The 13421-nt window shown below is 47.3% G+C and overlaps 1 protein-coding gene across 3 annotated transcripts in view; it reads left to right on the plus strand.

The window, feature by feature from the left end:
• The window catches only part of Reg4 (regenerating family member 4), a 73722-nt gene extending 61043 nt beyond the window's left edge, over positions 1-12679 (plus strand). For all 3 annotated transcript variants that reach the window (XM_036189459.1, XM_036189461.1, XM_036189462.1), the window contains 4 exons: positions 4749-4843; positions 6199-6336; positions 8322-8427; positions 12156-12679. In XM_036189459.1, the coding sequence (XP_036045352.1) occupies positions 4749-4843; positions 6199-6336; positions 8322-8427; positions 12156-12223 (407 nt within the window). In that variant the 3' untranslated portion in view covers positions 12224-12679. The remainder of the gene's footprint in view (positions 1-4748; positions 4844-6198; positions 6337-8321; positions 8428-12155) is intronic.
• The last annotated feature ends 742 nt before the right edge of the window (positions 12680-13421 follow it).

The raw sequence follows: 13421 nt of genomic DNA on the forward strand, positions 1-13421 counted from the left end.
TTATGGAAAAAGTCTAATCCTGCATTTACAGGAGATTTGGAGAACTTAGAAATTGATTTTCTCTTACAACAGAGGCTGATGGCCAAGACTCTGTTGTCTCCTCAATGGTTTCTTGCCCTGGCTGTCACTGCCTGTGACTCAATGAGGAGAAACAGGGAAACATTTAGAGACATTGGGAACTACATCTGGTTAATGTTTTCAGTAATATTCCACCTCGTTATCATAATCATGGTGATGGTTTTTAAAAGTTATAATTCTACCTGAGTCTGGTGATGTATGCCTGGAATCCTGGCTACTCAGGAGAACGGTGCAGAAAAATCTCAGAGCCCTGACCTACCTCCAACACAGAGTTCAAGGCCAGTCTTGGAAGCTGAAACAGACCCTGTCTTGGGTTTAAGAAAGGAAAAAGGCATGAGTTAGGATGTAGCTCCACATACCAATCCCCGTATCATACAAGAAAACTGTAGTCTATTCAACAATTGCTATGTGCTAGGCAGCGTGCTCACCACTGTGTATGCATTATGTATGCATTATCCCACTAACCCTCCAAGCAACCCTGTCGGGGAGTATGTGTTGCTAGTTCATTGTGCAGACACGGAACCAGAGTTATAAGAAATTGGGAGAGACCATTAGAGATCCATGGAGGCTGGATGCTAGGACCTGTCCCTTCTTGTCACCCCACGCGCAGCAATGAGGAATGTTGGCAATTTTGGTAGAGATGTAAAAGATTCTGGGCTGCTGAGACAATGGTGGCTTGCCCCAGGTCCCACTACACTCCTGACTAGTAACCCGTCTCTTCTCTCCCGTGACCATACCCATCTCTCCGGGAGAGTCTGGCTGTTAAATAGGGCAGCCAGAGTAAATGTGAGTGGCTTGCAGTGCTTTTATTTATATTTGCTTGTTTGTTTGTGCCACACTCTCTAGGTCACATCTTAGCTCTTCCTTGTTTGCTGTGGGAGTGTGAGGCACAACAACTTCTTTCTGCCTTTGTTTCCTCGTCTGGGACATGGTGATAATATAAGGAATGACCTAATGGGGGTGGGTTCTAGAGTATTAGTAAAACGGCCCAGAGCAGGACCTGGTACCAAGGAGTCCGGGGTAAATGTGTGGCATGGTAGAAAGCATTACAACTCAGGACCTCAGAAGCATTTCTAGCGGCTGAGATGTTGCCACCAGGGGGCGCATGTCGGTAACTGCGAGAATGCTGGGCTAAGGTGAGAAAGGGCCGTGAAGTGGGAGGGGAGGGGAGAATGCGAGGCAGAGGGGCCAAGAGTGGCAAACAGAGGCAAGCAAAAGAGAGAGAGGAATCGAAAAGACAGAGAGATCGACGCAGACACGGAGGAGCAGAGAACCTGGTGGGAGAGGCAGTGTGGACTGCCTGGCTGGAGGCATCCTGATCTTAGCTCTCTACACTCTGACCCCACTGGATCCTCTGCTTCTGCCCCGACACGGCTGTTCTTGTGACCTCAAGTCAAGCGAAGCGGATGCCGTGGTGGAGGAGAATCTTTCCCGTGTGTTTGCCCACAGAATATCAAGCCGATTCGCTACAGGTCACAAGAGAACCAAGTGAATTGTGCGGGAGCAGTGTCTTCAGGGCTCTGGTACTTACACTCAGTTGTAGGTGCCTTTACACGATTATCCAGTGGTGTATCCAGTGGTGTATGCAGCCCCCAGGTCCTCACACTTAGGGTTGGAGATTTTTGGCTTCTGCTGCCTCTCTTCCTGAACATTCTCAGCAGCATTAGGTTAAAAGGTATGCCTCCTGTATTAGTTCCTTTTCTCATTGCAGCTCGGGGTTTGAAAGATACCGTCCACAGTCATGGGGAAGGTGTGGTGGCAGGAGAATGATGTGGTCAGATGGCCAGGAAGAAGAGAGTTGACAAGTAGTGGGGCTGGACCACTCAAGGCCCGCCCCTAGGGATCCACTTCCTCCAGTGGAGCTCCACCTCCTAAAAGTCCTGCAGCTTTTGAAACAAAGCTGCCACCAGCTGGGGAGCAAGCGTGCAGACGCAGGAGCCTAAGGCAACATTTCATTAGTTTGGAAACCATATCTCTCCCCAGTGCTGTGTTGACAATCCTTCTCGAGACGTGAGCCCATTTCACTACTCAACTTTTCAGAACAGTAACCGATGATCAGCCTTGCCCTAGTTGGGATTAACTATTGCTGTAACAAAACACCATGACCAAAGGCAAGATGGGGAGGAAAGGGTTTATTTGGCTTACACTTCCACATCATGGTCCATCACTGAAGGAAGTCAGGGCAGGAACTCAAGCAGGGCAGGAACCTGGAGGCAGGAGCTAATGTAGAGGTCATGGAGGAGTGCTGCTTACTGGCTTGCTCCATATGACTTTCTCAGCCTGCTTTCTAACAGAACCCAGGACCATCAGCCCAGGGATGGCACCACCCATAATGGGCTGGACCCTCTCACATCAATCACTAATTAAGAAAACATTTGCAAGCCAGGCAGTGGTGGCACACGCCTTTAATCCTAGCACTTGGGAGACAGAGCCAGCCAGATCTCTGTGAGTTCAAGGCCAGCCTGGTTTACAGAGCTAGTCCAGGACAGACTCCAAAGCTACAGAGAAACCCTGTCTCAAAAAACAAACAAACAAACAAAAAACAAACAAAAAAGAAAAAAAAAGAAAGAGAGAAAGAAAAGAAAAGAAAGATGGACAGCACCATCCTGTGAGCTGGGGTCCTGGGCTGAATATAAAAAAGAAAATGAGCTGAGTATCAGTGTCCAGCTCACTCTGGCTCCTGCCTGGAGATGTTCCTACGTCGTATTCCTGATGCGTGGTCTTTCCTGCTTTGAAGGACTGTATCCCCTCAAACTACAAGCCAGAGCAAACCCTTTCCTCCTTCAGTTGCTTTTTTTCACAACAATAAGAAAAATCATTAATATGCTTCCCTTCCATGTCTTAGCTCGGTTAGTGATTATCCATCACTCACAGGTTCAATCACACGTGCACTAGGTCTAGATCTGTAAGAAGCACTATGTTCCAAATCAGCTGGGACTGGTGCCTGGGAGGATGCAGCTAGACGGGGCAAGGAGATTGAGCTGAGAAAGGCGTAAGGACTAGCAGCATGGCCCAGTTGGTAGAGGGTGCATCTAACATGCATGAAACCCTGGTTTTGATCCCCCACTGCTTTGTAAAATGAAGAATGATGGCCATGCATGCCTGTGATCTCAGAGGCAGGACAATCAGAAGCTCAGTCATCCTTCGCTATATAGTGAGTTTAAGGCCAGTCTGGGATACATGAGGTGGTGGTGGGGTGGGGGGGAGGCAGAGGGAGGGAGGGAGAAAAGAAGAGAGGGAGGAAGGGATGGAGGGAGGGAGGAGGGTCCACTAAGGAGCAGGGAGCTTATCTGAAATCAGTGTGGAGGCTCTGGAGAGTTAGAGGCAGTAGATGAACACAGTACATAGAGTAAATAGTGACATCCAGCCATCTGACCTGGGAGAGACCTTAGCACTGGGCTGCAGTGTAGGTGTGCAGCTGCATTGTCCCAGGGCTCAGGCTGCTAGCCTGGCTTCCCCGGGTCACCGGTCCCTCTGCTGTTCCACTCACCTCTGCTTTCTCAGTTTCCAGCTCTGGTACAGAGGCACTTGCCAGCTGGTCAGTAGGAGAAGCTCGGGCCTCCCTGAGTCACAGCCTCCTTTGGCGCAGGCCTCTCCTGTTCCCGTTGGCCATGTTGTCATACAGATCCCCTGTACTCAAGCCAAACTCAGGGGCTTGCTATTTCTGCACACACCAGGCACAGTCCTGCCTCCATGCCTCTCCATTCCTTTTCTCTGAAATATTAGTAGTCCCCTCTCCTCGCTGTCGATGCGCAGCCCACCTGTGATCACATTTCAGCCCGGTTGCCGTGTATCCCACTCTCTTCCAAAACGGCTTTCTCCTGACAATGCCCCCAACTCTATGTCTGTCCAGTCCTCGAAGCCCTGCTGTGTCGTTCTGCCGGTTGCTGGAATTTGTCTACTGCAGTTACACACCCAGATCCAGGGGAATGGCAACAGCTGATTGGCGTTGACACTTGAGAGCATTGTCACCCAAAACTCCAACAGCTCCACGCGCTCCTTCATTCCTCCTCTGACAGCTGGGCCACAGTCACATTTGGGTTTCTTAGAATTACTGTTGGGTCAGAGTGTGTGCTTAGTACTCCCAGAAAGCTTGATTTCCCCCATCCCAGTAAATAGTCCCCTGGGAAAAGGTCTTTTGATGAAGGCCAGGAGAAGAGTCATAATAAAAATTGGGGGTTTAATTTTGTTGTTCTCTCTTTCTGTTTTTCTGTCTCTCTGTCTCTCTCTCTCTCTCTCTCTCTCTCTCTCTCTCTCTCTCTCTCTCTCTCTCTCTCTCTCTCTGTGTGTGTGTGTGTGTGTGTGTGTGTGTGTGTGTGTGTGTCTTGAGATGAGTCTCATATAGCCCTGGCTATCCTCACACTTACTGTATAGCCAAGGATGGCTTTGAATTCCTGATTCTTCTACTTCATCATCTGAGTGTTAGGATTACAGACATGCACACCACACACCTGGCATACACAGTGTTGGGAATCAAACTCAGGGATCTGTGTATGCAAGGCAGGCATTCCACCAATTTACATATATATATAATGTAGTACAGCAAGGTCCTTCTGAAATGGACTTTTCCCTTTATTTAAGGTATTCTAAATTAAAAGCAAGTATGATGTGTCTTATCATACCAAGTGTTTTGACATCACAATCTGTAACTGCCTTTTGTTTCTGTACAGCTGTCTTGAGACCCAGCTGTTCTCCAGGATGGTTTTTCTACAAGTCCCACTGCTATGGATACTTCCGGAAGCTGAGAAGCTGGTCTCAGGCTGAGGTGAGAAGTTGGATCTGCTGGTTTCTTTTAGAGAAAGGGGTCAGCTAGAGCTGCAGATCATATTTGACTTGAAGTCAAGGGTTTGTCCTGGGACCCAAGGAGAAGCCTTGTGGTTAAAATGGAGGTGGGATGTGCTCGACTCCTTCAATTTTGTGAACATTGATGATGTAGATGCTGTGTGTTCAGACCCTTAATAGGCTTCATGGAGTAGGAAGTAGCCATGGCCCTCAGAAAGCCAGAAATACACATATCAAAGGAGCATGAAGAGTTGAGGGACTTGTGCAAAGAATAACTGAATTCCCCTACGAGACTTACCAGAGAGAGTGATGTGGAAATGGCTGAAACGGGTCTCAGGAACGCTAGGCAAAAAGCCAAGAAATAGAAATGGGAGGTGTCCTCGCTTGACACAACATGCACATGCCTGGATTTTATTCTTTCCAGCTATGGGTAGGACATTTCCAAATATCTAAATAGCCAGTCCAAGTAAGTGGAGAATTGATGTTGTCTCTCCAGCTTGTGACAGATTAGCACACAGAGATGCAACATGGCATGATCCAAGCCTAGAGTGGTCTCAAGTGTAACTCTGTGTGTAACTCACAAAGAAAGGGAAGGAACGAGGGTGGCACACTCACCACATGATACCTAAGGAGTATCAGGCTGTGTTCCCTGACTTCCAAAACTGTAAGAATGGGGTATGGTGGAATATTCCTGCAACCCTAGCTCTTGGGAGCTGAGATTGGAGGTCATGACTAGTTTGAGGCAGCCCTGGCTACATGGGGACACTTGCCCTCAACAAACAAATGACATGTGGAAGAACTGTGTGGTTGTGACAGCTAAGCAGAACATTTCATTTCAGTGTAAGCAAAAGTGATTTCCTTTTGATTAGACCAAGAGAAGTAGCAAAGAAAATTCAGGTAATGAAATGTCTTATTGAGTGGAGACCTGAATAACTGGGGGCAGACAGAGATCGAGAATAAAGATGGAGTGAGCAAAGAAAAAGAAAGAAAGAAAAAAAGATGGAGTGAGCAAGAGGTGGGGGAGGGGAGGGAGTGAGACAACCCCAGATTCTGTAATTATAACGGAATTGTGCCTCAGAGAGGTGAAGTGACTCGTGGAGGTCCCTGGGACTCTGTCTACTTCCTCTGGCCCTAAATCTCCTGCCCTGGCCTTGAGCTTTTCCCTCCTGAGACCTGACACTGTGGCCTTCTGTCTTCTCCTGTAGTGACAGAAATCATCTGTGGGGTTTAGATCACCTGTTGGGGGGGGGGGGGGGGCAATCCATCCTGCTTGGCACACCAGGGCTTCAAGGAAAGAGCTGTACACTCATGGCATCAATATGGGACCTCTCCTTGCAGCTCAAGTGTCAGTCATATGGGAATGGATCCCATCTGGCATCTGTCTTGAATGAAAAGGAAGGCAATGTCATCGCAAACTTCATATATGGCTATCAAAGAAACCTGCCTGTGTGGATTGGCCTGCATGACCCAAAGAAGGTAAGCCCATGTTTAGCTCATAGAGCCTCCTGGAAAACCCAAGATGCTAACCCTTTCCTGAGAAGTGGCCTCCTGGCCTACAAACAGGACGAAAGTAGTAGCCCTTCAGCCAAGCACCTCCAATGATCAAAACCAAGGCCTGAGGGTCAGGGACCCCATTCTTTCCCTTGGTGGAAGAAATAACTTAACTAGCTCTGTTTTGTGGAACTTAGAGTTAATGTCCTCCTAGATCTCCAGACAAAAAATTACCAATGTTTTAGAACTCTCCCCAAAAAGGAGAGGGAGACAGAGCGGGAGAGAGAAAGCATGCAAGCCGATCTTCTAGAAGATTCAGAGTAATTTCCTTGCCTTTAGGTCTTGATTAAAGATGGAAACTTCCAGCTCACCTTTTTCTGAGATTCTGTCACTTTTTTTAATCGTTCATAATTCTTTTCTCTGGATCCTTGCTGTCCTCTTCCTCAGCACTGGAAGATGAGAAGTACCACGGCGTGTCGGGATTTATGGATTTGGGGTGGGGTGTCTATACCTAACAGAAATGGGGACACAGGAGGGAAAGGCCTGTTTTCTGATTCTGATGACATAGCTAAAGATACCAATGCTTAGATATCTTATTCCAAGAACATGGAGTCACCCTTCAGCCCTTGCCTCTGAATCAAATCATGCTTTGTCTTTTGAGTACTGCAGAAAAACAAGTGATTGCTTTTCGTTTTTGTTTTGCTATAATATATACCAGATACTCAGTTATCTGCTTTAAGTGGTGTTTATTTGATGTGCACAATTTTTACTTTTAAAATATTTTTTTATATTTTTACTGTCTATGTATGAGTATGTACCCACATGTATGCATGTGCCTGGTACCTGGGGAGGCCAAAAGAAGGTATCAGGTACCCTGGAACTGGGGTAACACAGTTGTGAACTGCCATGTGAATGCTAGGAACCAAGCCTGGTCCTCAGTAAAAGCAAAAAATACTTTTAACAGCTGAGCCATCTCTCCAGCTCCTCCACTTTTTGAGACAGAGTGTCACAGCTTTGGCTGACCTGGAACTCCCTACATGAACCAGGCTGGCCTCGAATTCATAGAGATCTTCCTGCCTCTGCCTCCCCAGTGCTAGGATTAAAGGCCTGTACCAACCACATCTGGCCAACTGTTTCATTTTTTTTTATATATTTACTTTTTTGCCAATTAAAGCTCTGCTTTCAGAGACATGCTATATATTTACAGCTATTTCTGTGAGATGTTTTTATACTTTGATTTTTTTTTTTACATGTGTGACTAGGAGACACAAATGACAAACGGATGTTCTAAAACTGTACTCTATCTCTAATAATCAAGGAAATGCAAACTAAAATGATATAATTTGACTTAGATTATCAACATTTTTCCTTGTATCATAAATAATATCTTGAGGATGTAGAAAAATGGTCCTTGCACCTAGTCAGTGAGCATGTAAATTTATACAAGTGGGAAGTTTTTGGAAAGTACTTTGTTAATGGATATTGATAACCTCAAAACAGTCACACTGTTTCACCCATAATTATGATTCTGGAATATATTAAAGGAGATAATTTTGAGATACAGAATGATTTTCAACAAAATTAGTCACAGCAGTGTCTTTCATGGTAATTGGAAATTGGGAACAATATACTCAGAAGTCAATAGAAGATTATTAAGGTAGACTATGGTACATCCTTGTGTTAAATAAGGGTTTAGAAAGTAACATGAAAGACTTGAATATATATATTCTAAAGAGTACAGTATTTTTAGTACATTGATAATCATGAGTCGATTAGAAGTAAATGTGCTAAAACATTAGTGATGTTTTCCTCTGTCGCTGAATGGAGTGACTTTCCTAATTTTGATTCTTCAGACGTGATTGATACGCTTTGCCCCATGAAAGCCCATTTCACTGGCCTGAGGGCCTGGTGTGGCCGTGGGAGGGTGGTCTGGCTGAGCTGCACATTCCCTTCGTTTCCTGTCATTGCAGAATCAGCTATGGCAATGGGTTGATGGGTCTACAGAGCCGTACCATGCCTGGAATTCCATGAGGAAGAGTGAAGCCAGTCACTGTGCTGAGCTGAACCCCAAATATAGTAAGTTCCCTGTACCCCTTCCCTCCCTCCAAGCGGCAGATCTGCCCTTTAACCTATATTAAGAGCAAAAGGGGGCATCCTTGTCTTCCTTCCCAACGCCGCTTTCACTCAGCAACACTGCTTACAGGACGGTGGCCTTGGCACACAGTGAACCTGTGAACCTTCAGTTATCTGCACCCATTCAGCAGTCTTTGCCAAATCAATGTACCAGAGAAGGAAAGAACTTTTTAACAGCAATGGAAGGGGCCATGAGGCGCCAGACTATGACAGAGGCATCAGAGGCAAATAGCTGGAGAAGGGAATCTCTCAGGCCAGCAGAGCCCACACTGCCGCTCTGAAAGGCAAGTCAGCCAGAGCACAGGCAAAGCCATAGGTACGAGCTACTAAAACAAGATGACTGTGAACAGTTAGCACCATGCAAACCCACAGTGAGCTTCCTCAGGAGGCAGTGAGAAGACCACCACCACCAGAGACAACCAGGGCAAAGGTTTTTGTTTATACTGTAGTAGAAACTATGTTAGGAAAGAGACTCAAAGTCACAAAGAGAACTGGAGAACATCCCAAAAGAACACTTTCCAGGGACCCTCGAACCTATGGCATGAGGCCCTCCATATCTGCCTTTTAGCCAGATCAGCTCTGGGGAAGCGGTTGACCAGATTTCCCCTAGGCCCCTGGCATCCCTATGGTTCTGGGCTCCTTGCTGGACGAAGTCCTCAAGTTCTGTCCTGTCAGCAGAATCCCACCCTGTGGCACAACTGTGAGAAGTGGGAGGCTGAGTCTTTTTATCCCACGCTTCCCCTTTGCTTCATTTCCGCTCACGGCAATCAGAACACAGGCTTCAGACACAAGGAAACCCAAAGAAGGGGTCAGGGAGATGGCTCAGGGGCCAGTACACTTGCTGCACAGGCACAAAGACCTGAGACTGAATCTCAGGAACCCACCTAAGGCTGGACAAGGTAGTGTGCATGTGTGATCTCGGCACTTCCACAGGAAGATGGGAGGCGGAGATTCCCTGGAAACTCACAGGTCAGCCACACGCGTTGGGGTGGGGGGAGAACATAAAACTAGGTAGTTAAGTAAAAACCCAGGGAAAGGTACAGGGCTAGTGAAAAGCTGGTGTAGGGGAGAGCTTAAAGAGAAAATCTTCACGAGACACCCCCGCCCCTACCCCAGTGCTATCTTGTATCCGTAGAATGAATTTTTAGTGATGTACAGTCATGCATGAACTGTGCTCTCTGTGACAGGACCCGTTCCCATTTCCTTGCTCTTTAGGAAGGACTTTTGGGTATTTTGTCCCTCGTGTCCATTCGTCATTGCCTTGGGGCTCTCCACTCTGTATTATCATCTGCTTTGTGACCCACTATTTCACTTTGGGGCTGCAAACTAGCACAGGTCTGTAATCCCAGTCCTTGGAAGGTTGAGGCAGGAGCCTCATCAAGTTCAAGGCCAGATTGGACTACCGAGTGAGTTCAAGGCTAGCCTGGGCAATGTAGTGAGACCCCGCATTATAACAAAAAGCGAGAGAAGGGAGCTGAGGCTATAGCTCATCAGTACAGCAGTTGTCTTTGAGTATCTTTGAGGGCCTGGGTTCAATCTTCAGTGCCGCAAGAAAAAAGAAAGAAGGAAGAAAGACAAGCTATGTTCAGTCTGGTTTGGGATCAAGGGCAGGAGCTCTATGATCTGCATGACCTTGTAGAAATACGGCATCTCCATCTTACTGAACTGCCTGTCCTGGCACAGACTTCTTCCTTCTCTGTGCCTCAGATGTCTCCTTATGAGAGGGAGAAGGCAGAATCCTTATCACCTTAATGTTTACACAGTGCCTTCATATATAGGCTGAACTCACTGCCCCATCCCCTGTTGTGGGAGGGAGGGAGGCAGGAGAAGATTAGAATGGGTACCAGTCTAGGTGGCCACCCATGGGTGGTCACCTGAAGCTGTTCTTCCAACTCTTCTTTGGACTCAGTGGATGTACCAAAGGACCCTACACAGTACATGTCTAGCTGGCCAACCTGAGTTCCGCAGGACAGGTTCCAGGCTAGCAGGCTTGTGCACACGCTCTTGGTTCCATGCTAGGAATTACTCAACAAGCCTATGGTCCCCATTCCATCATGTTCTGGTGCTCCAACTACAGGCCCCTTGAATTAGGACATATTATGCACAATTACCCTTTGTGTCTCTGGAGTATGGGGAATAAGAGCAGATGACAGGCTCAGACCTGCAGGCTAAGACCCAAGCAGACACCAGCTAGGGGGAAAATCAGCATTCTGCCACAACCTCTCCAGGATGACAAGGAATTCCATTTTGAGGACAGAAATAGTTGGACATCTCCTGTAAATATATATTTCAGCCCCCTAAAGGCCTCAGTTTCTGGCTCAGTCCTTCTTTCTTAGTGAGTAACTCATTGTTGGGACATGACTGCTTTCAATGGCTTGTAGGTCTTTGAAGGAGCTTCCCAGAAACTTGGAGCATCTCAGAGCTTGCATATGAAGTTGTGGAAAGCCACCCCCAGGTCCTTGATGCAACCATGTCAAACACAAAGAATGAGCTGGAGGGATGGCTCAGCAGTTGTCTTAGTTAGAGTTTCTACTGCTCTGTTGAAACACCTTGACCAATAGCAAGTTGGGGAAGGAAGGGTTTATTCAATTTATACTTCCATGTCCCAGTTTATCATCAAAGGAAGTCAGGACAAGAACTCAAGCAGGGCAAAAACCTGGAGGTAGAAATTGATGCAGAGGCCATGGAGGGGTGCTGCTTACTGGCTTACTCATCATAACTTGCTTAGCCTGTCCTCTTACAGAAGCCAGGACCATCAGCCCAGGGATGGGCCCCACCCACAATGGGCTGGGCCCTCCCCCATGAATCCCTAATTAAGAGAATGTCCTATAGGCTTGCCTACAGCCTGATCTCATGGAGACATTTTCTCAGTTGAGGCTCCCTCTTCTCTGATGACTCTAACATGGGTCATGTTGACATCAAAACGAGTGAGTACAGCAGTTATGAGCAACTGCTGCTCTGACAGAGTTCGGTTCCCAGCACTCACGTTGGGCAGTTCACAACCTCTTGTAACTCCAGCTCCAGGGAACCTGATGCCCTTTGTATCACCCACACACATGCACACACACACACACACACACACACACACACACACACACGTCTAAATAAAAACAAAAAATAAATCTTAATGAACAACAACATCAAATAAACCAAGCACCACATACAAATGGAGCCTCCCCTGGGTCTGTGCCAGATGCTGCTTCCTCCCACGTGCTGAGGCAGGGCTTGTACCCTCTGCCGTGATTTGAGAAAGTGGGTGTTTGCATTAGTCAGAGATTCCCCACAGAACCAGGAATGGGAAGTGGAGATTTGTTGGGTCGGGGGGGGGGGGGGGGGGGAGGGCAGCAAGCTGGAAATGACTGTAAGAGTTGATGTGGAAAGACAGAGTCCAAAGCAATTAAAGGGAAAAATCTTCATCTGGCCTGCTTTATTCAATATCTTTTGATCTGAGTATCAAGAATATGTACAAAATACCCACGGAGCAACATCTAGGCAGCTAGGCAGCTAGCAATTGCTGGACGTTTGGACTAAACAATACCATATCCTACCCACGCTGGCTCCTGAAATAACTGTGGCTGGCCCTTGTCCGGGACTCCAAGAAAAACACAGATAATTCTGGTAAATTCAGTACTGAACTAGCTTGGTTTAAGTGTCTGTTTGTTTTCTTACAGAGTTTTCAAAATGGGACAAAAACAGATGTGACAAGCGACAGCATTTCCTATGCAAGTACAAGACATAGAGAAGGAACCCAGTGTCTGCCAGCCTGCCGCAAGCTCCTCCTTCCTCCCTCTGACCTGGTGGCTGATGTAATCATTATCCCTGAGAGTAAACGTAGCAGTGAACACTGATGAGGCCCCCAGTGCACTGACTGTCAGGCTCAGAGATCTTAGCATGGTGGGATACTGGCTTCTGGTCTCAGAGCTCTTAGCATGGTGGGACAGTGGCTTCCAATTTTAGAGATCTTAGCATGGTGGGACAGTGGCTTCCAATCTCAGAGCTCTTAGCATGGTAGGACAGTGGCTTCCAATCTCAGAGCTTAGCATGGTGGGACAGTGGCTTCCGGTCTCAGAGCTTAGCATGGTGGGACAGTGGCTTCCCTCTCAGTGTTCACGCTACAGTCCTTTGTACTAGTCCTCTTCCCTTGGGCTGTCTCAAACAAATAGAAATGTGCTTCCTGACCACTGGGTCTTTGTTATACCAGTAAAGTTTTGGAGCCAAGAAACAAATAGTCAAGAGTGAGCCTCTGTCCCTCCGACCTCCGTCTGTTGCCCATACACACCCCCTGCTTCCCTGCTGTTCACCCTCTTGCTATGGCATGTTCATCAGTCTGAAGTGGACCATACATTCTTTCATTAGATAGTGATATGTATAGGAGCCTGCTGAGTGTCAGTGTGGCACTGATGGCAATGGGAAGGCGAAGTAAGACCCAGAAACACTCCCGAATGTTTGTCCATCTTCCTTCTCCTCGTCCCTACCGCTGTGTCCCCAGCAGCACTTGGTTTGAACAGAGCCAGGCTCAGAGCAAAGTTGCTTGAGTGGAGTGGTGCTTAAATTATGAGTTCTTCTGGACTAGGGTGGGAGGGGACGGTCACAAATGGTGCAGTGGACTGACCCAGAGGCCCTGGGACTCACCTCTTCTCTGCCACTATCAAGCTCTGTGGCCTTGCTCACTTATCTGTGCTCAGAGTTTGAGATTCCTTAGAGCTTGTTTGCTCCACTAAAGAGGTACTCGAACCGTCAAAAAGATGCACCCCACACCCTAGGTCATGAGTCTGCATGGCAGTAGGAGAAGAACATAGGACTTGCTGGATGCTGAGAAGTGTGGTACTCCTGACCATGTCCATTAGAACCTGACTGTGCGGCCAGGCCACATACTTTATCCTTGTGACATGGCCAAGCAGTGAGCACAGTGTGCTGCCCTGTTCTAAGAATGCTCC

This window comes from Onychomys torridus, chromosome 6 (genome assembly GCF_903995425.1).
Source record: "Onychomys torridus chromosome 6, mOncTor1.1, whole genome shotgun sequence".
NCBI lineage: Eukaryota > Metazoa > Chordata > Mammalia > Rodentia > Cricetidae > Onychomys > Onychomys torridus.